This window comes from Aethalodelphis obliquidens, unplaced genomic scaffold (assembly GCF_003676395.1).
Source record: "Aethalodelphis obliquidens isolate GAN/ISIS:26980383/991018 unplaced genomic scaffold, ASM367639v1 scaffold18, whole genome shotgun sequence".
In the NCBI taxonomy this organism is placed as follows: domain Eukaryota; kingdom Metazoa; phylum Chordata; class Mammalia; order Artiodactyla; family Delphinidae; genus Aethalodelphis; species Aethalodelphis obliquidens.
The window spans coordinates 29,624,318-29,648,801 of NW_020837962.1; the positions used below are offsets into that span (position 1 = coordinate 29,624,318).

At 40.5% G+C, this 24,484-nt stretch overlaps 1 protein-coding gene across 2 annotated transcripts in view; it reads left to right on the forward strand.

Moving 5' to 3' along the window:
* FERMT1 (FERM domain containing kindlin 1) overlaps positions 1-24,484 on the forward strand; it is a 66,235-nt gene that overhangs the window by 4,623 nt on the left and 37,128 nt on the right. The window contains exons 2-5 of one of the 2 annotated variants that reach the window (XM_027118195.1): positions 495-663; positions 2,520-2,753; positions 13,091-13,237; positions 22,330-22,543. In XM_027118195.1, coding sequence (XP_026973996.1) covers positions 513-663; positions 2,520-2,753; positions 13,091-13,237; positions 22,330-22,543 — 746 coding nt within the window. In that variant the 5' untranslated portion in view covers positions 495-512. The remainder of the gene's footprint in view (positions 1-494; positions 664-2,519; positions 2,754-13,090; positions 13,238-22,329; positions 22,544-24,484) is intronic. The other variant, XM_027118196.1, reaches the window with a different exon arrangement.

The following is a 24,484-nucleotide window of genomic DNA, read 5'->3' on the forward strand; positions in this document are numbered from 1 at the left end:
TGCACCACCAGGGAAGTACCAAGGTAAAGATTTTAATTTCCTTTTTTAAAATCAGTTCTACTGAGGTATAATTTGCATACAACAAAATACATCAAAGTGTACATTTAAATTCAATGCATTTTATTGTATACAAATTATACTTCAATAAAGTTGATTTTTTTTAAGTGTCAAGGATTGCCATGATTTGTTACCTATTGCTAAAATAGTTCAGAGAAGGTCAAGAAGAGTCAGTAGAGAGGGATGGATGCACTGGGCAGGCACAGAAAATAGCCAGGTGGACCTGGGAGGGTGGAAAAGTGAAGTACATAAATTTAGAAGGCCTGAGATAATTTTATAAGACTTTTTCTCTTTAAAGTTAAGATGCTGAATTTAATATCAGGAACCCTGTGGCATTTTTGAAGGGGGGCTAAAATGGGGGAAAAAATGTTTTGCTCTGCAAGGTCTGCTTGGCGAGTCCCACCCTCCTTCTGATCTATCTGCCTTTTTACGCAAAGACACCTGCATTTGCCACAATGCTCTCATCCAGTGACTTTGCGTCTGCTTCTTGGGAGCTCGTGATCCAAGTTGACCATCCAAATGAAGAGGAGCAGAAGGATATCACACTGAGAGTGTCTGGAGACCTGCACATTGGGGGAGTGATGCTCAAGTTAGTGGAACAGATCAGTAAGTTGCTGCTTCTTTATGGTTTCTCTACATTTGAAACCCTCTCTGTTGCATCACCACTAAATGGCTGAACTGGATTGTCTGACCATCTAAATTTTTTTGATCATCCATCTTGTAATGGTCCCTGCCTGCAAGAGGAAGAGAAATGCCTGAAGGAGCCCAAACCACCCCCTGACCCCCAATGTGAAAATTTGAGTCTTTGGTGGCAAACGAAAGCTCCCCAGTAGGTGTAAAAACCTATTTGCACAAGAACAGGACCCCTTCCCTTGTGACTTTAGACCACACCCGGGGCCTTAGATTATTGTGTGATTCTCTGTTAATGCTTGATTGCTCCGAGATGCAGGCGGCCTGGTGCCAATATGTCTTTTAACATTGTCCACCATTTGCTACTTACCCTGTTTAAAACAAGGAAAGAAGTCTTCAGGGTCAGAGTCTTCACATCACGAGTCAACATGAGGTACCTAGAATTTAATAATGTTCTATTTTCTTTTTATTTATTTTTTGTCTTCTACTTAAGACCACAGATGTTAGCTTATCATTTACACTAGTGATATAAAGTATTTTTAAGTAAGCTTTCATTGGAGTATCATATACGTACAGAAAAGTGCACTTATTATAAGTGTACAGTTCAGTGAATTTTCACAAAGTCATATAACCACCACCCAGATCAAGAAAGAGAACATTACCTGTTCCCCCACCGAAGTCCCGCACCTAACCCCTCCCAGCCACTGCCCCACCAAGGGTAACCACTGTCCTGAATTCTTACTCCATAGGAGTAAACTGTACAGTAAACTGTATATAAGTGGAATTATACTTATATAAGTATAATTCTTAGGCATCTGCTTTCTTTCCTGCCACATTATGTCTGTGAGATTTAACCATGGTATTGCATATAGTTTGGGTTCATTGATTCTCATTGCAGTATAATATTCCATTGTATGACTATGCCACAATTTATCCATTTACCTGTTGATAGATATTTGGGTTGTTTCCATTTGGGGGCTTTTACAGATAGTACCTGTCTTTTGGTCTATATAGTACACGCATTTCTAATGGGTATATAGCTCAGAGAAAAATTACCGAATAGGACTTTCCAAAATAGTTATAGCATTTATACTTCTAACAGCACTGAGAGAAACATTTTCTAATTTAAATAGAGAGAAAGAAAGAGGGAGAAACTATTTTTTAAGTAAATAAAAATACCGGTGGCTCTTAATTTAGCAAAATAAAAGATTGAATATTGACTCTAACATTGGCAAAGGGGAAAGATTCAACCTAGATACCAAGGGGCATTGAAGAAGGGGAAGAATTCAATGTTGATGCTACCATTAAGAGAGAAAATATTCAGCTCTGATTTCAGTGTAAACACTTTGGAAATTGGGAATATGGTGGAGCTAATAAGAGATGGACATTCCTGAGAAGAGTGAAATGTCAGCTTCCCAGTACTTCTGCGTGGAATTTGATTGGGAGCTGTTGATATTCCCTTGTGGAAAGATTCATTTCTATTAGAGAAATAATCTTGATTAAACAGAGGTGATGCTCCTGGCCTTCCCAGAAAGGACCATGGCACCAAGGGACTTGGGAGAAGATAACTTTAGTATTTCATCAGGAACAAAAATTGTATGTCTCTCTTCCTTCCATAGTATTTAAATATAAAGAAGGTAAGGTTCAGTCTGTCTCCTACCTGCCGTGCCGTAGGGACTTTGACAAGAAGCCAAGAATGATGAAACCTTGGGTTGTAAGAGGAGGTGGGAGCTGAAGACCAGCGTTGGCTTCAGTTTTGCACACAAGAGACTTGACTCTGGGGTGCGAGTGCTCACTCTCACTTTACTGCACTGTGTTCTCCATTCTTGCAGACATAGCCCAGGACTGGTCAGACTTTGCCCTTTGGTGGGAACAAAAGCACTGCTGGCTTCTGAAAACGCACTGGACCCTGGACAAATGTGGGGTCCAGGCAGATGCAAAGCTTCTCTTCACCCCTCAGCATAAAATGCTTCGCCTCCGCCTGCCCAACGTGAAGACAGTGCGACTGCGAGTCAGCTTCTCAGCCGTGGTCTTCAGAGCGGTCAGCGACATCTGCAGAGCCCTGAGTGAGTTTCCGCAGGCGCCTGCGCCCTCTGGACTCTCAGCAGAGGAGGACAGGAAAATACGTGCACTTCTGTCCACAAGCAGTTGGCTTTACAGAACATGTGCCTTATTAGGAGCATACTTTTTGAGCCCAGTTCTGGAGACTTTAGCCATTTAAGTGAAGTTAAACCAAACGGAAAATTATTGGAATAAATCAGATTCACTTCCACAAAGCTTAAAACTATTTCAAAGAGATTTGTAAACAGAAGAGACAACCCCATTAAGATTTCCCCCCGCAAAACTCATTTCTCTAAGCCATACTGAAATCATCATTATATTTAAGACAAAAAAAGAGTTCCATTAAATTATTATCACCATAGAGCCAATGTGTCTTTATTGTTTTTGAGATAATGGTGATGCAATGTCTTAATTGCTTCCCTAACATTTGGCTCCAGTAAATAACTCTGTCCGCAAACATCATTTGTGGAGTTTATTTTAAGCAGGAAAGTACACTTAATTATGGATCAGAAACTTTAACAGCCATTAGAGACAACACTGTCCAAACATTTCTTCTTCCTGGGACTTCCATAATAGGAGCAAACCCTGGGTCAGGAAGGTGTTCTTATTTTATATTTTTTGAAAGTGTGTAGGTATATTCTTGAGTTCCAAGGCAAAGATTTAGTATTTGAACACAGTATATACGGTATGTGAGTGAGTGATCTATCTCCCCATTAAACTGTAAACTGCTCATTCATTCCTTCAACAAATATATACGTATTGGTTTGGCAGGCACCAGGATGAGTGCTAGGGATGGGTTAAGCAAAAAAAACAGACCAAAATCTCTGCCCTCCTTGAGCTTACGGTGTAGCATACAGAGACAGAAAATAAATCATGTAAAAAAATAAGATGTTAAAAGGAGATAGGTAGTGGAGAAAAAAAGGAAAAAGTATATAGTGTACACAGGATTGAGAGTGCCAGTGTTGGGCAGGGCAGGTTGGTATAGTATTAAATAAGGTGAAGACAGAACCATTTCTTGAACATGTCTGTGTTCCTAACACCTAGGAGAATGCCTGGCACACATCAACTGCTTAGTAACTGCTTGTTTGGTTTTTTGTTTGTTTGTTTTTTAACACCTTTATTGGAGTATAATTGCTTTAAAATGGTATGTTAGTTTCTGCTTTATAACAAAGTGAATCAGTTATACATATACATATGTTCCCATATCTCTTCCCTCTTGCGTCTCCCTCCCTCCCACCCTCCCGATCCCACCCCTCTAGGTGGTCACAAACCACCTAGCTGATCTCCCCATGCTATGTGGCTGCTTCCCACTAGCTATCTATTTTACGTTTGGTAGTGTATATATGTCCATGCCACTTTCTTACTTTGTCACAGCTTACCCTTCCCCCTCGCCATATCCTCAAGTCCATGCTCTAGTAGGTCTGTGTCTTTATTCCCGTCTTACCACTAGGTACTTCATGACCTTTCTTTTTCTTTTTTTTTTCCTTATATTCCATGTAAATGTGCTAGCATACAGTATTTGTTTTTCTCTTTCTGACTTATTTCATGCTGTATGACACTCTAGCTCCATCCACCTCACTACAAATAACTCAATTTCGTTTTTCTTCATGGCTGAGTAATATTCCATTGTATATATGTGCCACATCTTCTTTATCCATTCATCTGTTGATGGACACTTAGGTTGCTTCCATGTTCTGGCTATTGTAAATAGAGCTGCAATGAACATTTTGCTACATGACTCTTTTTGAATTATGGTTTTCTCAGGGTGTATGCCCAGTAGTGGGATTGCTGGGTCATATGGAAGTTCTATTTGTAGTTTTTTAAGGAACCTCCATACTGTTCTCCATAGTGGCTGTACCAATTTATATGCCCACCAACAGTGCAAGAGTGTTCCCTTTTCTCCACACCCTCTCCAACACTGATTGTTTCTAGATCTTTTGATGATGGCCATTCTAACCAGTGTGAGAAGATATCTCATTGTAGCTTTGATTTGCATTTCTCTAATGATTAATGATGTTGAGCATTCATTCATGTGTTTGTGTGCAGTCTCTATATCTTCTTTGGAGAAATGTCTATTTAGGTCTTCTGCCCATTTTTGGATTGGGTTGTTTGTTTTTTTGTTATTGATCTGCATGAGCTGCTTGTAAACTTTGGAGATTAATCCTTTGTCAGTTGCTTCATTTGCAAATATTTTCTCCCATTCTGAGGGTTGTCTTTTGGTCTTGTTTATGGTTTCCTTTGCTGTGCAAAAGCTTTGAAGTTTCATTAGGTCCCATTTGTTTATTTTTGTTTTTATTTCCATTTCTCTAGGAGGTGGGTCAAAAAGGATCTTGCTGTGACTTATGTCATAGAGCATTCTGCCTATGTTTTCCTCTAAGAGTTTGATAGTTTCATTTAGGTCTTTAATCCATTTTGAGCTTATTTTTGTGTATGGTGTTAAGGAGTCTTCTAATTTCATACTTTTACATGTATCTGTCCAGTTTTCCCAGCACCACTTATTGAAGAGGCTGTCTTTTCTCCACTGTATATTCTTGCCTCCTTTATCAGAGATAAGGTGACCATATGTGCATGGGTTTACTCTGGGCTTTCTATCCTGTTCCATTGATCTATATTTCTGTTTTTGTGCCAGTACCATACTGTCTTCATTACTGTAGCTTTGTAGTATAGTCTGAAGTCAGGAAACCTGATTCCTCCAGCTCCATTTTTCGTTCTCAAGATTGCTTTGGCTATTTGGGGTCTTTTGTGTTTCCATACAAATTGTGAAATTTTTTGTTCTAGTTCTGTGAAAAATGTCAGTGGTAGTTTGATAGGGATTGCACTGAATCTGTAGATTGCTTTGGGAATTGAGTCATTTTCACAATGTTGATTTTTTTCCAATCCAAGAACATGGTATATCTCTCCATCTATTTGTATCATCTTTAATTTCTTTCATCAGTGTCTTACAATTTTCTGCATACAGGTCTCTTGTCTACTTAGATAGGCTTATTCCTAGATATTTTATTCTTTTTGTTGCAATGGTAAATGGGAGTGTTTTCTTGATTTCACTTTCAGATTTTTCATCATTAGTGTATAAGAATGCCAGAGATTTCTGTGCATTAATTTTGTATCCTGCTACTTTACCAATTCATTGATTAGCTCTAGTAGTTTTCTGGTAGCAGCTTTAGGATTCTCTAAGTAGAGTGTCATGTCATTTGCAAACAGTGACAGCTTTACTTCTTCTTTTCCGATTTGGATTCCTTTTATTTCTTTTTCTTCTCTGATTGCTGTGGCTAAAACTTCCAAAACTATGTTGAATAAGAGTGGGGAGAGTGGGCAGCCTTGTCTTGTTTCTGATCTTAGTGGAAATGCTTTCAGTTTTTCACCATTGAGGACAATGTTGGCTGTGCGTTTGTTATATATGGCCTTTATTATGTTGAGGAAAGTTCCCACTATGCCTACTTTCTACAGGGTTTTTATCATAAATGGGTGTTGAATTTTGTTGAAAGTTTTCTCTGCATCTTTTGAGATGATCATATGGTTTTTCTCTTTCAATTTGTTAATATGGTTTATCACATTGATTGATTTGCGTATATTGAAGAATCCTTGCATTCCTGGAATAAACCCCACTTGATTATGGTCTATGATCCTTTTAATGTGCTGTTGGATTCTGTTTGCTAGTATTTTGTTGAGGATTTTTACATCTATGTTCATCAGTGATATTGGCCTGTAGTTTTCTTTCTTTGTGACATCTTTGTCTGGTTTCGGTATCAGGGTAATGGTGGCCTCGTAGAATGACTTTGGCAGTATTCCTCCCTCTGCTATATTTTGGAAGAGTTTGAGAAGGGTAGGTGTTAGCTCTCTTCTAAATGTTTCATAGAATTCGCCTGTGAAGCCACCCGGTCCTGGGCTTTTGTTTGTTGGAAGATTTTTAATCACAGTTTCAATTTCAGTGCTTGTGATTGGTCTGTTTATATTTTCTATTTCTTCCTGATTCAGTCTTGGAAGGTTGTGCTTTTCTAAGAATTTGTCCACTTCTTCCAGGTTGTCCATTTTATTGGCATATAGTTGATTGTAGTAATGTTTCATGATCTTTTGTATTTCTGCAGTGACAGTTGTTAGTTCTCCTTTTTCATTTCTAATTCTATTGATTTGAGTCTTCTCCCTTTTTTTCTTGATGAGTCTGGCTAAGGTTTATCAATTTTCATTATCTTCTCAGAGAACCAGCTTTTAGTTTTATTGATCTTTGCTATCATTTCCTTCATTTCTTTTTCATTTATTTCTGATCTGATCTTTATGATTTCTTTCCTTCTGCTAACTTTGGGGTTTTGTTTGTTCTTCTTTCTCTAATTTCTTTAGGTGCAAGGTTGGGTTGTTTATTTGAGATGTTTCCTGTTTCTTAAGGTAGGATTGTATTGCTATAAACTTCCCCCTTAGAACTGCTTTTGCTGCATCCATAGGTTTTGGGTCGTCGTGTCTCCATTGTCATTTATTTCTATGTATTTTTTGATTTCCTCTTGGATTTCTTCTGTGATCACTTCGTTATTAAGTAGTGTATTGTTTAGCCTCCATGTGTTTGTATTTTTTACAGATCTTTTCCTGTAATTGATATCTAGTCTCATAGCATTGTGGTCGGAAAAGATATTTCATAGAATTTCAGTTTTCTCAAAGTTACCAAGACTTGATTTGTGACCCAAGATATGATCTATCCTGGAGAATATTCCATGAGCACTTGAGAAAAATGTCTATTCTGCTGTTTTGGGATGGAATGTCCTATAAATATCAATGAAGTCCATCTGGTTTAATGTATCATTTAAAGCTTGTGTTTCCTTATTTATTTTCATTTTGGATGATATGTCCGTTGGTGAAATTGGGGTGTTAAAGTCCCCTACTATGATCGTGTTACTGTCGATTTCCCCTTTTATGGCTGTTAGCATTTTCCTTATGTATTTAGGTGCTCCTATGTTGGGTGCATAAATATTTACAATTGTTATATCTTCTTCGTGGATCGATCCCTTGATCATTATGTACTGCCGTTCTTTGTCTCTTGTAATAGTCTTTATTTTAAAGTCTATTTTGTCTGATATGAGAATTGCTACTCCAGCTTTCTTTTGATTTCCATTTGCATGGAATATCTTTTTCCATCCCCTCACTTTCAGTCTGTATGTGTCCCTAGGTCTGAAGTGGGTCTCTTGTAGACAGCATATATATGGGTCTTGTTCTTGTACCCATTCAGCCAGTCTGTGTCTTTTGGTGGGAACATTTAATCCATTTACATTTAAGGTAATTATTGATATGTTGGTTCCTGTTCCCATTTTCTTAATTGTTTTGGGTTTGTTATTGTAGGTCTTTTCCTTCTCTTGTGTTTCTTGCCTAGAGAAATTCCTTTAGCATTTATTGTAAAGCTGGTTTGGTGGTGCTGAACTCTCTCAGCTTTTGCTTGTCTGTAAAAATTTTAATTGCTCCATCAAATCTGAATGAGATCCTTGCTGGATAGAGTAATCTTGGTTGTAGTTTTTTCTCCATCATCACTTTAAATATGCCCTGTCACTCCCTCCTGGCTTGCAGAGTTTCTGCAAAAGATCAGCTGTCAACCTTATGGGGATTCCCTTGTGTGTTATTTGTTGTTTTTCCCTTGCTGCTCTTAATATATTTTCTTTGTAGTTAATTTTTGATAGTTTGATTAATATGTGTCTTGGTGTGTTTCTCCTTGGATTTATCCCGTATGGGACTCTCTGTGCTTCCTGGACTTGATTAACTATTTCCTTTCCCTTATTAGGGAAGTTTTCAACTATAATCTCTTCAAATATTTTCTCAGTCCCTTTCTTTTTCTCTTCTTCTGGGAACCCTATAATTCGAATGTTGGTGCGTTTAATGTTGTCTCAGAGGTCTCTGAGACTGTCCTCAGTTCTTTCATTCTTTTTTCTTTATTCTGCTCAGAAGTAGGTATTTCCACTATTTTATCTTCCAGGTCACTTATCCGTTCTTCTGCCTCAGTTATTCTGCTATTGATCCCTTCTAGAGTATTTTTCATTTCATTTATTGTGTTGTTCATCGTTGCTTGTTTCCTCTTTAGTTCTTCTAGATCCTTGTTAAATGTTTCTTGCATTTTCTCTATTCTATTTCCAAGATTTTGGATCATCTTTACTATGATTATTCTGAATTCTTTTTCTGGTAGACTGCCTATTTCCTCTTCATTTGTTCGGTCTGATGGGTTTTTAACTTGTTTCTTCATCTGGTGTGTGATTTTCTGTCTTCTCATTTTGCTTATCTTACTGTGCTTGGGGTCTCCTTTTTGCAGGCTGCAGGATCGTAGTTCCCGTTGTTTTTGGTGTCTGTCCCCAGTGGCTAAGGTTGGTTCAGTGTGTTGTGTTGGCTTCCTGGTGGAGGGGACTAGTGCCTGTGTTCTGGTGGATGAGGCTGGATCTTGTCTTTCTAGTGGGCAGGTCCACATCTGGGGGTGTGTTTTGAGGTGTCTGTGGCCTTATTATGATTTTAGGCAGCCTCTCTGCTAATGCATGCAGTTGTGTTCCTGTCTTGCTAGTTGTTTGGCATAGGGTGTCCAACACTGTTGCTTGCTGGTCGTTGAGTGAAGCTGGGTTTTGTTGTTGAGATGGAGATATCTGGGAGATTTTCACTGTTTGATATTTCGTGGAGCTGGGAGGTCTCTTGTGGACCAGTGTCCTGAAGTTGGCTCTCCCACCTCAGAGGCATAGCGCTGATGCCTGGCTGGGGCACCAAGAGCCTTTCATCCACACGGCTCAGGATAAAAGGGAGAAAAACTGTGCTTCCCTGGTGGCGCAGTGGTTGAGAGTCCACCTGCCGATGCAGGGGACACAGCTTCATGCCCCAGTCCGGGAATATCCCACATGCCACAGAGCAGCGGGGTTCGTGACCCATGGCCGCTGAGCCTGCACGTCCGGAGCCTGTGCTCCACAACGGGAGAGGCCACAACAGTGAGAGGCCCGTGTTCTGCAAAAAGAAATAAATAAAGAAAGGAGAAAAAGAAGAAAGAAAGAACGAGGATAAAATAAAAGTAAGATAAAATAAAATAAAGTTATTAAAATAAAAATAATTATTAAGAAAAAAAATTTTTTAAGTGAAAAAAAATTGACAGACAGAACCCTAGGACAAATGGTGAAAGGAAAGTTTTACAGACAAAATCTCACACAGAAGCATACACATACACACTCACAAAAAGAGGAAAAGGGGAAAAAATAATATATCTTGCTCCCAAAGTCCACCTTAATTGGGATGATTCATTTTCTATTCAGGTATTCCACAGATGCAGGGTACATCATGTTGATTTTGGAGATTTAATCCTCTGCTCCTGAGGCTGCTGGCAGAGATTTCCCTTTGTCTTTGTTCGCACAGCTTCCGGGGTTCAGCTTTGGATTTGGCCCCGCCTCTGCGTGTAGGTCACCTGAGGGCGTCTGTTCTTCGCTCAGAGAGGACAGGGTAAAGGAGCAGCTGATTCGGGGGCTCTGGCTCACTCAGGCCGGGAGTAGGGAGGGGTACGGACACGGGTCGAGCCTGTGGCAGCAGAGGTCAGCATGATGTTGCACGAGCCTGAGGCGCGCTGTGCATTCTCCCGGGGAAGTTGTCCCTGGATCACGGGACCCTGGCAGTGGCAGGCTGCACAGGCTCCTGGGAGGGGAGGTGTGGATAGTGACCTGTGCTTGCTCACAAGGCTTCTTGGTGGCAGCAGCAGGAGCCTTATCGTCCCATGCCCGTCTCTGGGGTCCGCGCTCTTAGCCACGGTTTACACCCGTTTCTGTAGCTCCTTTAAGCGGCACTGTTAATCCCCTCTCTTCGCGCACCAGGAAACAAAGAGGCAAGAAAAAGTCTCTTGCCTCTTTGGCAGGTCCAGACTTTTTCCCGGACTCCCTCCCTGCTAGCAGTGGTGCACTATCCCCTTCAGGCTGTGTTCACGCCGCCAAGCCCAGTCCTCTCCCTGGGATCCGACCGAAGCCCGAGACTCAGCTCCCAGCCCCCGCCTGTCCCCGCGGGTGAGCAGACAAGCCTCTCAGGCTGAGGAGTGCTGGTAGGCACCTGCCCTCTATGCGGGAATCTCTCCGTTTTGTCCTCCGCACCCCTATTGCTCCGTTCTTCTCCGCGGCCCCAAAGCTTCCCCCCTCCGCCACATGCAGTCTCCGCCCGTGAAGGAGCTTCCTAGTTTGTGGAAACCTTTCCTTCTTCACAGCTCCCTCCTACTGGTGCAGGTCCCGTCCCTATTCTTTTGTCTCTGTTTTTTCTTTTGCCCTACCCAGGTAAGTGGGGAGTTCCTTGCCTTTTGGGAGGTCTGAAGTCTTCTGCCAGTGTTCAGTGGGTGTTCTATAGGAGCAGTTCCACGTGTAGATGTATTTCTGATGTATCTGTGGGGAGGAAGGTGATCTCTGCGTCTTATTCTTCCGCCATCTTCCTCAACTCCAGTAACTGGTTGTTGACTGAACAAATGAATGGAAGCTTCCATTACAAAACATAAGTTCCAGAATTGTCCCTGATGCATGGTGAGCAAATGACAAGCACAGGGCACCTTGCTTTCAGTAATATTCTAAAGAAAATTTGAAAACAGAGTAAATGAGTAAATAAAATTCTACATTTCACACACCACAGTGGACTGGAAGCACATATTGTAGCTGAGGCCGAAAACTTGGAAGTTTTGAAATAAACAGAAACATTCATACATTCTTTTCTTTTCCAGATTACACCTTCATGGTAGTTCTAAAGGACTCAACTTGGCATTTCTAATAAACCCTTTTTTTTTTTCTTTTTGACCATGTCACATGGCTTGTGGGACCTCAGTTCCCCAACCAGAGATTGAACGCAGTCCACAGCAGTGAAAGGGCCGAGTCCTAACCACTGGACCACCAGGGAATTCCCTAATAATCACTTTTTATATGTGACCAATTGAAACTAAATCAAATTTAGCAATAGGATGATTTTTTCCCTCAAAGAAAAGACAAGACACAAATCTTGAGCTTGGAGATATCGGTGTTTTGTTTTGTTTTGTTTGTTTGTAAAGCTTCCACTGGAAATTTTGATTCATTTCCGGGTTTTGTGCATAAATTATGCATTTGGAATGGTCACAGGTGTGTGTTGCAACCTGACAGTCAGGCTTGGTTAAAGGGAGGGAATCGAGCCCAGTTGCCAGCCTCAGCCTCAGCACCAAGCAGTGTTTGAACTAAGAGGTAGGAGGACCTATGGAATCAGTGCATTTACCTCCAGGAAAGCTGCCCAGAAACTCTAACATCCACATTCCTTGGCTTTTACCTAGGATCCTAGCAGCGCAGTGTGTTTATAAAGTTATCAGTGCTGATTGGAAATGGCAGTTATAAGTATATTTGATTAATGGAGGAAAATGGGGACTATCTTCTTAGTTTGAGTACTCCAGAAGCAGACCTGAGATAAGAATTCAAGTACAAATATTATTTATTTGGAAGGTGATGCCAGGAAATACTGGCTGGGAGTGGGAAACTGAGACTGGGAAGAGAAGGCCACTAATGAGCAAGTATCACTGATCAAGTCACACTTTGGGCAACTGGGGACCTCTGGGAGGCAGTGTGGACATGTCTTGGGGCTGTGCCACCCAAGGGGCAAGGGAACTAGGGTGTTAATACACCATTCTCATCAGTCATTGAGTCATCAAGGGCTGATCTTGGGGAGCATTAATTCACTGAACTCATGTGGCCAGTTGCATCTGTATCTGAGCAGTGTGGACTCTGGCATCCAGAGCAAGCCCTTGGATAGAGAGACACATCCTAGCTGCCATTGGAAGGGGGTCAGAGCTCACTGAAATGGTGATGGCCAAGGGGTGGGCGGGGCACCTACCATGTCTGCCTCGGGGATGAAAGTAGCTGTTGGGCAGAGAAAGGCTCTGAAGACCGCTGTTCCATAAAGAAAAAAGATGGGGTCTTTTGTTGTTGCTTAAAAACCTAAAAACAGAAAAGGAAGGAAGGGAGGGAGGAAGGAAAGAAGCAAGGAGGGAGGGGAAAACGTAGTCAATAGATGACACAAGCATAGCGAAATGCTGAGAGCAGTTTAAGCAGAGTGATGATCACAGGAAGGAGCCACTATACTATTCCCTTCACATTGGATATGTTTGAAATATTTTCACAGTAGATTAAAAAACAAATTAGAAATTTTCCTAGACTGAATCTCTCTCCACTATCTGACCCCCACACACACCCATTTTGGGGGTCACTTATCCCCTTCAATTTCTTCAAAAGGAATGCGATTTAGTTCCATTTATCTCTCAGGAATTTCCTGAGAAATGGTTTCAGATGCCCAACATGACTCTTGAGTCTTAGAAGGAATTTTCTTTTTACTTTTTGCATGTCTTCTTTCTTTTTTATATATTTTTTAGATATTAGAAGAGCAGAAGAAGTTTCCTTGTTAAAGCCTTCTGGTGAATATTTTAAAAAGAAAAAAAGAAAAGAAAAAAATAATAAGGAGCCCATAATTGAAGATATTTTAAGCCTGGAGTGTTCTCCAACAAATTCGGGTCCGCCAGGTAAGATTTATGATAGGTGTTTTGTTGTTTTAATTCATTATTAAATCCAAGCATTTCTTAAATTCTTAAGTCCCAAGAACTCTCCTCCCCTCTGGTCACCTTTCTTCTCTCCCCCAAACAAAGAAGGACTAAAATTGAAGATTCCAGTGATGAGGATAGAATATCCAACTAATTTTAGAACTAACAGAAATTTTTTGACAAGGTATGTTGTATGCCTCATTATTTTAATTGTATGTATTAGGTCACGGATGAATGTAAAACTTTAGTAGAATTGGCCATGAATTTGGGGAGTAAAGGAAATTTGTTAGATCACTCAGATATACTTCTCTTCCTGATCCTACCTTCATATCACTCTTTCCTGAACTCAATTTAAATTTTGAGTTGGGCGTGTAACAGGAGGGGCAGTAAAAATTCTGTAAAGGCATCATCCTTTTATTTTTACAGTCGTACATCAGAGCTATTGCAGACCACAGCAATAAAGAAAGTCACACGAATTTTTTTTGTTTCCCAGCTCATATAAAAGTTTACACTCTAGGGCTTCCCTGGTGGTGCAGTGGTTGAGAGTCTGCTGATGCAGGGGACACGGGTTCATGCCCCGGTCCAGGAAGATCCCACATGCTGCGGAGCAGCTGGACCCGTGAGCCATGGCCGCTGAGCCTGCGCGTCCAGAGCCTCTGCTCTGCAGCAGGACAGGCCACAACAGTGAGAGGCCCGCGTATGCAAAAAAAAAGCTAAAAGTTTACACTCTACTGTTACTATTAAGTGTGCAATAGCATTATGTCTTTAAAAAAAATGTACATACCTTAATTAAAAAATACTTTATTTACAAAAATGCTAACATAATCTGAGCCTTCAGCAAGTCATAACAGTAACATCAAAGATCACTGATCACTGACCCCCATGACAAATATAATAATAATGGAAAAGCTTAAAATATTAGAATTACCAAAATATGACACAGAGACACGAAGTGAGCAAATGCCATTGGAAAAATGGTGCCAGTAGACTTGCTCAACACACAGTTGCCACAAACCTTTAATTTCTAAAAAAACAAAAAACCAGTATCTGCAAAGCACAATAAAATAAGATATGCCTATATATAAGAATTAATCTCGGTCGGAGGAAGATGGCGGAAGAGTAAGACGCGGAGATCACCTTCCTCCCCACAGATACACCAGAAATACATCTACACGTGGAACAACTCTTACAGAACACCTACTGAACGCTGGCAGAAGACCTCACCTCCCAAAAGGCAAGAAACTGTCCACGTACCTGGGTAGGGCAAAAGAAAAAAGAAAAAACAGAGAGAAAAGAATTGGGACGGGACCTGCACCAGTGGGAGGGACCTGTGAAGGAGGAAAGGTTTCCACACACGAGGAAGCCCCTTCGCTGGCAGAGACTGCAGGTGGTGGAGGGGGGAAGCTTCGGAGCCGCGGAGCAGAGCACAGCAACTGGGGGGTGGAGGGCAAAGTGGAGAGATTCCCACGCAGAGGATCGGTGCTAACCAGCACTCACCAGCCCGAGAGTTTTGTCTGCTCACCCGCCGGGGCAGGCAAGGCTGGGAGCTGAGGCCCAGGCTTCAGTTGGAGCGCAGGGAGAGGACTGGGGTTTGCAGAATGAACACAGCCTGCAGGGGGTTAGTAGTGCACCACTGCTAGCCGGGAGGGAGTCCGGGAAAAGTCTGGACCTGCCAAAGAGTCAAGAGACTTTTTCTTCCCTCTTTGTTTCCTGGTGCGCGAGGAGAGGGGATTAAGAGCACTGCTTAAAGGAGTTCCAGAGACGGGTGCGAGCCGCGGCTAACACACAGGCATGAGTTGCTAAGGCTGCTGCCGCCGCCACCAAGAAACCTCTGCGAGCACAGGTCACTATCCACACCTCCCTTCCGGAGAGCCTGTGCAGCCCGCCACTGCCAGGGTCCCAGGATCCAGGGACAACTTCCCTGGGAGAACGCACGGCACGCCTCAGGCTGGTGCAACATCCCACCCTCCTCTGCCGCTGCAGGCTCGCCCTGCATCGTACCCCTCCCTCCTCCCGGCCTGAGTGAGTCAAGAGGCCCCGAGTCAGCTGCTCCTTTAACCCCGTCTTGTCTGAGTGAAGAACAGACAACCTTCGGTGACCTACACACAGAGGCAGGGCCAAATCCAAAGCTGAGCCCCGGGAGCTGTGCGAACAAAGAAGAGAAAGGGAAATCTCTCCTAGAAGCCTCAGGAGTAGCGTATTAAATCTCCACAATCAACTTGATGTACCCTGCATCTGTGGAATACAAGAATAGGCAACGAATCATCCCAAATTGAGGAGGTGGACTTTGAGAGCCAGATTTATTATTTTTTCCCCTTTTCCTCTTTTTACAAGTGTGTATGTGTATTCTTCTGTGTAAGATTTTGAATCTATAGCTTTGCTTTTACCATTTGTCCTAGGGTTCTATAGTTCCTTAGTTTTGTTGTTGTTGTTGTTTTGGTACTTTTAAAAAAATTTTTTTTCTTAATAATTATTTTTCATTTTAATAACTTTTTTTTTTTTTTTTCGGTATGCCCACCTCTCACTGTTGTGGCCTCTCCCGTTGCGGAGCACAGGCTCCGGATGCGCAGGCTCAGCAGCCATGGCTCAGGGACCCAGCCGCTCCGCGGCATGTGGGATCTTCCCAGACTGGGGCATGAACCCATGTCCCCTGCATCGACAGGCGGACTCTCAACCACTGCGCTACCAAGGAAGCCCTTATTTTATTTTATCTTACTTTATTTTATTTTGCTATCTTTCTTTCTTTCTTTCTTCCTTTCTTTCTTTCTTTTTCTTTCTTTCTTTTTCTTTCTTTCTTTCTTTCTTTCTTTCTTTCTTTCTTTCTTTCTTTCTTTCCTTCTTTCTTTCTTTCTTTCTTTCTTTCTTTCTAATTTTTCTCCCTTTTATTCTGAGCCATGTGGAAGAAAGGCTCTTGATGCTGCAGCCAGGAGTCAGTGCTGTGCCTCTAAGGAGGGAGAGCCAACTTCGGGACACTAGTCCACATGAGACCTCCCAGCTCCACATAATATCAAATGGCAAAAATCTCCCCGATATCTCCATCTCAACACCAACACCCAGCTTCATTCAACAACCAGCAAGCTACAGTGCTGTATACCCTATGCCAAACAACTAACGAGACAGGACCACAACCCCACCCATTAGCAGAGAGGCTGCCTAAACTCATAGTAAGTCCACAGACACCCCAAAAAACACCCCCAGACATGGACCTGCCCACCAGAAAGACAAGATCAAGGCTCATCCACCAGAACACAGGCACTAGTCCCCTCCACCAGGAAGCCTACACAACACACTGAACCCACTTTAGCCACTGGGGACAAACACCAAAAACAACGGGAACTATGAACCTGCAGCCTGCAAAAAGGAGACCCCAAACACAGTAAGATAAGCAAAATGAGAAGACAGAAAATCACACAGCAGATGAAGGAGCAAGATAAAACCCACCAGACCGAACAAATGAAGAGGAAATAGGCAGTCTACCTGAAAAAGAATTCAGAATAATGATAGTAAATATGATCCAAAATCTTGGAAATAGAATAGAGAAAATGCAAGAAACATTTAACAAGGATCTAGAAGAACTAAAGAGGAAACAAGCAACGATGAACAACAAATAAATGAAATGAAAAATACTCTAGAAGGGATCAATAGCAGAATAACTGAGGCAGAAGAACGGATAAGTGACCTGGAAGATAAAATAGTGGAAATAACTACTGCAGAGCCAAATAAAGCAAATAGAATAAAAAGAACAGAGAACAGTCTCAGAGACCTCTGGGAAACATTAAATGTACCAACATTCGAATTATAGGGGTTCCAGAAGAAGAAGAGAAAAAGAAAGGACTGAGAAAATATTTGAAGAGATTACAGTTGAAAACTTCCCTAATATGGGAAAGGAAATAGTTAATCAAGTCCAGAAAGCACAGAGAGTCCCATACGGGATAAATCCAAGGAGAAACACACCAAGATACATATTAATCAAACTGTCAAAAATTAAATACAAAGAAGACATATTAAAAGCAGCAAGGGAAAAGCAACAAATAACACACAAGGGAATCCCCATAAGGTTAACAGCTGATTTTTCAGCAGAAACTCTGCAAGCCAGAAGGGACTGGTAGGACATATTTAAAGTGATGTAGGAGAAAAACCTACAACCAAGATTACTCTACCCAGCAAGGATCTCATTCAGATTTGATGGAGAAATTAAAACCTTTACAGACAAGCAAAAGCTAAGAGAGTTCAGCACCACCAAACCAGCTTTACAACAAATGCTAAAGGAACTTCTCTAGGCAAGAAACACAAGAGAAGGAAAAGACCTACAATAATGAACCCAAAACAATTAAGAAAATGGGAACAGGAACCAGCATATCGATAATTACCTTAAATGTAAATGGATTAAATGTTCCCACCAAAAGACACAGACTGGCTGAATGGGTACAAGAACAAGACCCATATATATGCTGTCTACAAGAGACCCACTTCAGACCTAGGGACACATACAGACTGAAAGTGAGGGGATGGAAAAAGATATTCCATGCAAATGGAAATCAAAAGAAAGCTGGAGTAGCAATTCTCATATCAGACAAAATAGACTTTAAAATAAAGACTATTACAAGAGACAAAGAAGGACACTACATAATGATCAAGGGAACGATCCACGAAGAAGATATAACAATTGTAAATATTTATGCAGCCAACATAGGAGCATCTCAATACATAAGGCAAATACTAACAGCCATAAAAGGGGAAATCGACAGTAACACATTCATAGTAGGGGACTTTAACACCCCACTTTCACCAATGGACAGATCATCCAAAGTGAAAATAAATAAGGAAACACAAGTTTTAAATGATACATGAAACAAGATGGACTTAATCGATATCTATAGGACATTCCATCCAAAAACAACAGAATACACGTTTTTCTCAAGTGCTTATGGATCATTCTACAGAATACATCATATCTTGGGTCACAAATCAAGCCTTGGTAAATTTAAGAAAATTGAAATCGTATCTGGTATGTTTTCTGACCACAATGCTATGAGACTAGATATCAATTACAGGAAAAGATCTGTAAAAAATACAAACATATGGAGGCTAAACAATACACTACTCAATAATGAAGTGATCACTGAAGAAATCAAAGAGGAAATCAAAAAATACCTAGAAACAAATGACAGTGGAGACACGACGACCCAAAACCTATGGGATGCAGCAAAAGCAGTTCTAAGAAGGAAGTTTATAGCAATCCAATCCTACCTTAAGAAACAGAAAATATCTCGAATAAACAACCTAACCTTGCACCTAAAGCAATTAGAGAAATAAGAACAAAAAACCCCCACAGTTAGCAGAAGGAAAGAAATCATAAAAATCAGATCAGAAATAAATGAGAAAGAAATGAAGGAAATGATAGCAAAGATCAATAAAACTAAAACCTGGTTCTTTGAGAAGATAAACAAAATTGATAAACTATTAGCCACACTCTTCAAGGAAAAAAATGGAGAAGACTCAAATCAATAGAATTAGAAATGAAAAAGAAATAACAAGTGACACTGAAGAAATACAAAAGATCATGAGAGATTACTACAAGCAAGTCTATGCCAATAAAATGGACAACCCAGACGAAATGGACAAATACTTAGAAATGCACAACATGCCAACACTGAATCCAGAAGAAATAGAAAATATGAACAGACCAATCACAAGCACTGAAATTGAAACTGTGATTAAAAATCTTCCAAAAAATAAAAGCCCAGGACCAGATGACTTCACAGGCAAATTCTATCAAACATTTAGAGAAGAGCTAACACCTATCCTTCTCAAACTCTTCCAAAATATAGCAGAGGGAGGAACACTCCCTAACTCATTCTATGAGGCCACTATCACCCTGATACCAAAACCAGACAAAGATGTCACAAAGAAAGAATATTAAAGGCCAATATCACTGATGAACATAGATGCAAAAATCCTCAAGAAAATACTAGCAAACAGAATCCAACAGCACGTTAAAAGGATCATACACCATGATTAAGTGGGGTTAATTCCAGGAATGCAAGGATTCTTCAATATACGCAAATCAATCAACGTGATACACCATATTAACAAATTGAAGGAGAAAACCATATGATCATCTCAATAGACGCAGAGAAAGCTTTTGGCAAAATTCATCACACATTTATGATAAAAACCCTGCAGAATGTAGGCATAGAGGGAACTTTCCTCAACATAATAAAGGTCATATATGACAAACCCACAGCCAACATTGTCCTCAATGGTGAAAAACTGAAAGCATTTCCACTAAGATCAGAAACAAGACAAGGCTGCCCACTCTCACCACTCTTATTCAACATAGTTTTGGAAGTTTTACCCATAGCAATCAGAGAAGAAAAGGAAATAAAAGGAATCCAAAACAGAAATGAAGGCGTAAAGCTGTCACTGTTTGCAAATGACATGATACTATACATAGAGAATCCTAAAGATGCTACCAGAAAACTACTAGAGCTCATCAATGAATTTGGTAAAGTAGCAGTATACAAAATTAATGCACAGAAATCTCTGACATTCCTATACACTAATGATGAAAAATCTGAAAGCGAAATCAAAAAAACACTCCCATTTACCATTGCAACAAAAAGAATAAAATATCTAGGAATAAACCTACCTATGAAGACAACAGACCTGTATGCAGAAAATTGTAAGACACTGATGAAATAAATTAAAGGTGATACAAATAGATGGAGAGATATACCATGTTCTTGGATTGGAAGAATCAACATTGTGAAAATGACTCTACTACCCAAAGCAATCTACAGATTCAATGCAATCCCTATCAAACTACCCCTGGCATTTTTCACAGAACTAGAGCAAAAAAATTCACAATTTGTATGGAAACACAAAAGACCCTGAATAGCCAAAGCAATCTTGAGAACGAAAAACAGAGCTGGAGGAATCAGGCTCCCTGATGTCAGGCTATACTACAAAGCTACAGTAATCAAGACAGTATGGTGTTGGCACAAAAACAGAAATATAGAATCAATGGAACAGGATAGAATGCCCAGAGATAAACCCACGCACATATTGTCACCTTATCTTTGATAAAGTAGGCAGGAATGCACAGTGGAGAAAGGACAGCCTCTTCAATAAGTGGTGATAGGGAAACTGGACAAGTATATGTAAAAGTATGAGATTAGAACAATCCCTAACACCATACACAAAAATAAGTTTAAAATGGATTAAAGACCTAAATGTAAGGCCAGAAAGTATCAAACTCTTAGAGGAAAACATCGGCAGAACACTCTATGACATAAATCACAGCAAGATCCTTTTTGACCCACCTCCTAGAGAAATGGAAATAAAAACAAAGATAAACAAATGGGACCTAATGAAACTTAAAAACTTTTGCACAGCAAAGGAAACCATAAACAAGACCAAAAGACAACCCTCAGAATGGGAGAAAATATTTGCAAATGAAGCAACTTACAAAGGATTAATCTCCAAAATTTACAAGCAGCTCATGCAGATCAATAACAAAAAAACAAACAACCCAATCCAAAAATGGGCAGAAGACCTAAATAGACATTTCTCCAAAGAAGACACACAGATGGCCAACAAACACATGAATGAATGCTCAACATCATTAATCATTAGAGAAATGCAAATCAAAACTACAATGAGATATCATCTCACACCGGTCAGAATGGCCATCATCAAAAAATCTAGAAATAATAAATGCTGGAGAGCGTGTGGAGAAAAGGGAACACTCTTGCACTGCTGGTGGGAATGTGAATTGGTACAGCCACTATGAAGCACAGTATGGAGGTTCCTCAAAAAACTACAAATAGAACTACCATATGACCCAGCAATCCCACTACTGGGCATACACCCTGAGAAAACCATAATTCAAAAAGAGTCATGTAGCAAAATGTTCATTGCAGCTCTATTTACAATAGCCAGGAGATGGAAACAACCTAAGTTTCCATCATCGGATGAATGGATAAAGAAGATGTGGCACATATATACAATGGAATATTACTCAGCCATAAAAAGAAACGAAATTGAGTTATTTGTAGTGAGGTGGATGGACCTAGAGTCTGTCATACAGAGTGAAATAAGTCATAAAGAGAAAGACAAATATCATATGCTAACACATATATATGGAATCTAAGCAAAAAAAATGTCATGAAGAACCTAGGGGTAAGACGGGAATAAAGACACAGACCTACTAGAGAATGGACTTGAGGATATGCGGAGGGGAAGGGTAAGCTGTGACAAAGTGAGAGAGGCATGGACATATATACACTACCAAACGTAAAATAGATAGCTAGTGGGAAGCAGCCGCATAGCACATGGAGATCAGCTCGGTGCTTTGTGACCACCTGTATGGGTGGGATAAGGAGGGTGGGAGGGTGGGTGACGCAAGAGGGAAGAGATATGGGAACATATATATATGTATAACTGATTCCCTTTGTTATAAAGCAGAAACTAACACACCATTGTAAAGCAATTATACTCCAATAAAGATGTAAAAAAAAGAAAAAAGAATTAATCTCTAGCTTGCTTGCAACTCTGAGGGCTTCTTGCATAGTATATTCCAATGAAAAGAATGAAAAGGATTATTTATGCTTTCCTTATGCAAAATAGAGTCAGATGATTTATAAACCGTCAACTAGCTGGTTTCTTAAAATTTTAAATACTGTGATTTGTTTAGGGGATTTGTCAAAAAAATATAGTGTATTCATGCATTCTGCGAGAGCTCCAGTTTTCTAATAGTGCCAGAACTCACTACTGAAATAGGAGAATTTTGAATTATTGAGAAGGAGATAGTCCCACATCTGTCTGGGTTGATTTTGGAAATTTTTACAGCCTCTGAGTTCCCAAGCTTCCCAGGAGCTAAATATTCAGACAGGAGTTTTACCTGTGTTTAACTTCTCTCCCCATCACTCATGACTTATCTGATTATTTTCAATGTTAACAAACATTTAACTTCAAAATCCATTTTAGTACAAGCAATATTGGTAATTATTTTTCTAAAGATTCCTACCCCAAATCTCATATCCTAGTTCATTCTCTTCTTTGCTTTGCAGTAAGTCCTGGCTTATACAGTAGAACCATGACCCCCACATATGACCCCATCAACGGAACGCCAGCGTCATCCACAATGACTTGGTTCAGTGACAGCCCTTTGACTGAACAAAACTGCAGTATCCTCGCATTCAGCCAGCCCCCTCAGTCACCAGAAGCTCTTGCAGACATGTACCAGCCTCGGTCTCTGGTTGACAAAGCCAAGCTTAACGCAGGGTAAGGACATGACTTTGTTTTGTGTCTCTGTGAACTGATGTTGATATAGTAAGAGAGATGCTGCAGGGATGGGGGAAGGGGTGTTTCATTTTTAAGTTAGCATACCTAGGGATTGTATACTATTCACAAAAGTCAGTGCTGATTTTAGCAACAAAAGGGAAAAATGCAGCCTTTCATCATTTCAATACTTTTAAAGTGTAACAACATTTACTCACTGGGTTAATTCAACGGTTTACTGTATGTGAATACTAATTCTTTGACCGTACACGTGTGCAAAGTGTATTTTATGGAATGTAGAACAGCTTATAAGTGGGTTGGTCCCCATGGAGCAGCAGGGGAGACCCAAGGTGACCTCACTGTCTTTCGTAGAGCACTCCTCCATTCTGTGATCCAACAAGTGAGTCCTTCAGCTTTTGTATGAAGTGGTCTCAGAAAACACAATTTATTTCTCAAACCACCATCTATTTCACTCCCTGTTGTCCACCAAGTCAAGTCAAGTTTGTTAACAGCATTCCACTCCCTGTGAGATCTGGTCCCGAAGATATCCATCTGTCCGTCCTGCTGTGCTGTCATGCACCCCATCCCCCCACGTGCATGCTCACTCTTGTGTCACCGCCTCACCTCCAGCTTTTCCCCTGCTCCAGAACCCTCTCCTTCCCTCCTCCTCTACCAGCCTGTCCCTGTTTGTCCTTTAAAGCCCAGCCACATACAGTTTCCTTCTGAGATGTCACCATTCAAGATCAGTCACTTCCCTTGAGTTCTGTTCTTTGGCTCCAGTGTTACCTTGTTCCTTTAGTATAAGGCTTGGTTACCCCACAGGACTGTCAATTCCTTTAGGTTGGAGACTGCATCTTGGTTATTCTTATTCTCCCAAAAGGGAATATATAATATGTAATAGAATATTACATATATGAATATATATAATCAATATATATAAACATATATAAAATACTTGATAGAAGTTCAAACCATTTTCCTTCAGTGGTATTGGATGCCCTTCATTCCCACCTTGTTTTGTTGTTAACTTTTCATCACACCTCACCATTGCCAGTATTTATTTTTCAAACACTAGAATTGTGCTACCCAGTACAGGAGTCACTAGCCGCATATGGACATTTACATTTATGTTTGAATTTAATTAAAATTAAAATGTGGCACTAGCCACATTTAAACCTTCAGTAACCACATGTGGCTAGTGACTACTCAGTTGGGCAGGGCAATATAGAATATTTCCATCGTTACAGAAAGTTCTACATAGAACTTTCTGTAAGATAGAGTCAGTTCTGGGTTGGACCACCTAGTGTAGAAGTGGTCAGCAGTCAGCAAATACATGCAGAACAAGTACATGCAATAGTCACCAAGCGCAGATTCTAATTCTGGCTCCACCACGAGGCATGTGACCTTGAACATATCACTTAATGTTGCTGAGGCTCATTTTCCTCATCCGTAAAACTGAGAAAATAAGAACTGCCCTGGGGGACTTCCCTGGTGGTCCAGTGGGTGAGACTCTGTGCTCCCAATGTAGGGAGCCCGGGTTCAATCCCTGGTCAGGGAACTAGATCCCGCATGCTGCCACTAAGAGCCCGCATGCCACAACTAAATATCCCGTCCGCTGCAACTGAGTCCACATGCCACCACTAAAGATCCCACATGCCGCAACTAAGACCTGGTGCAGCCAAAATAAATTAAATTAAATTGTAAAAAAATTAACTCAAAAAAAAAATAAAAATAAGAACTGCCCTGGCTCCTTCAGTTGGTTACTTTAAAGTGTCAGTGAGAAAATATATACATACAAAAAAGCACTTGGAAAGCTGTATGATAAAATGGAGATATAAGCTATTATCAAGTCATCTCCCTTACTGAGTTTTGGTTATATTACTAACCCGGACTTTGTCCAAGGGTGTATATATACACACATATACATGTAGATATACATGTATA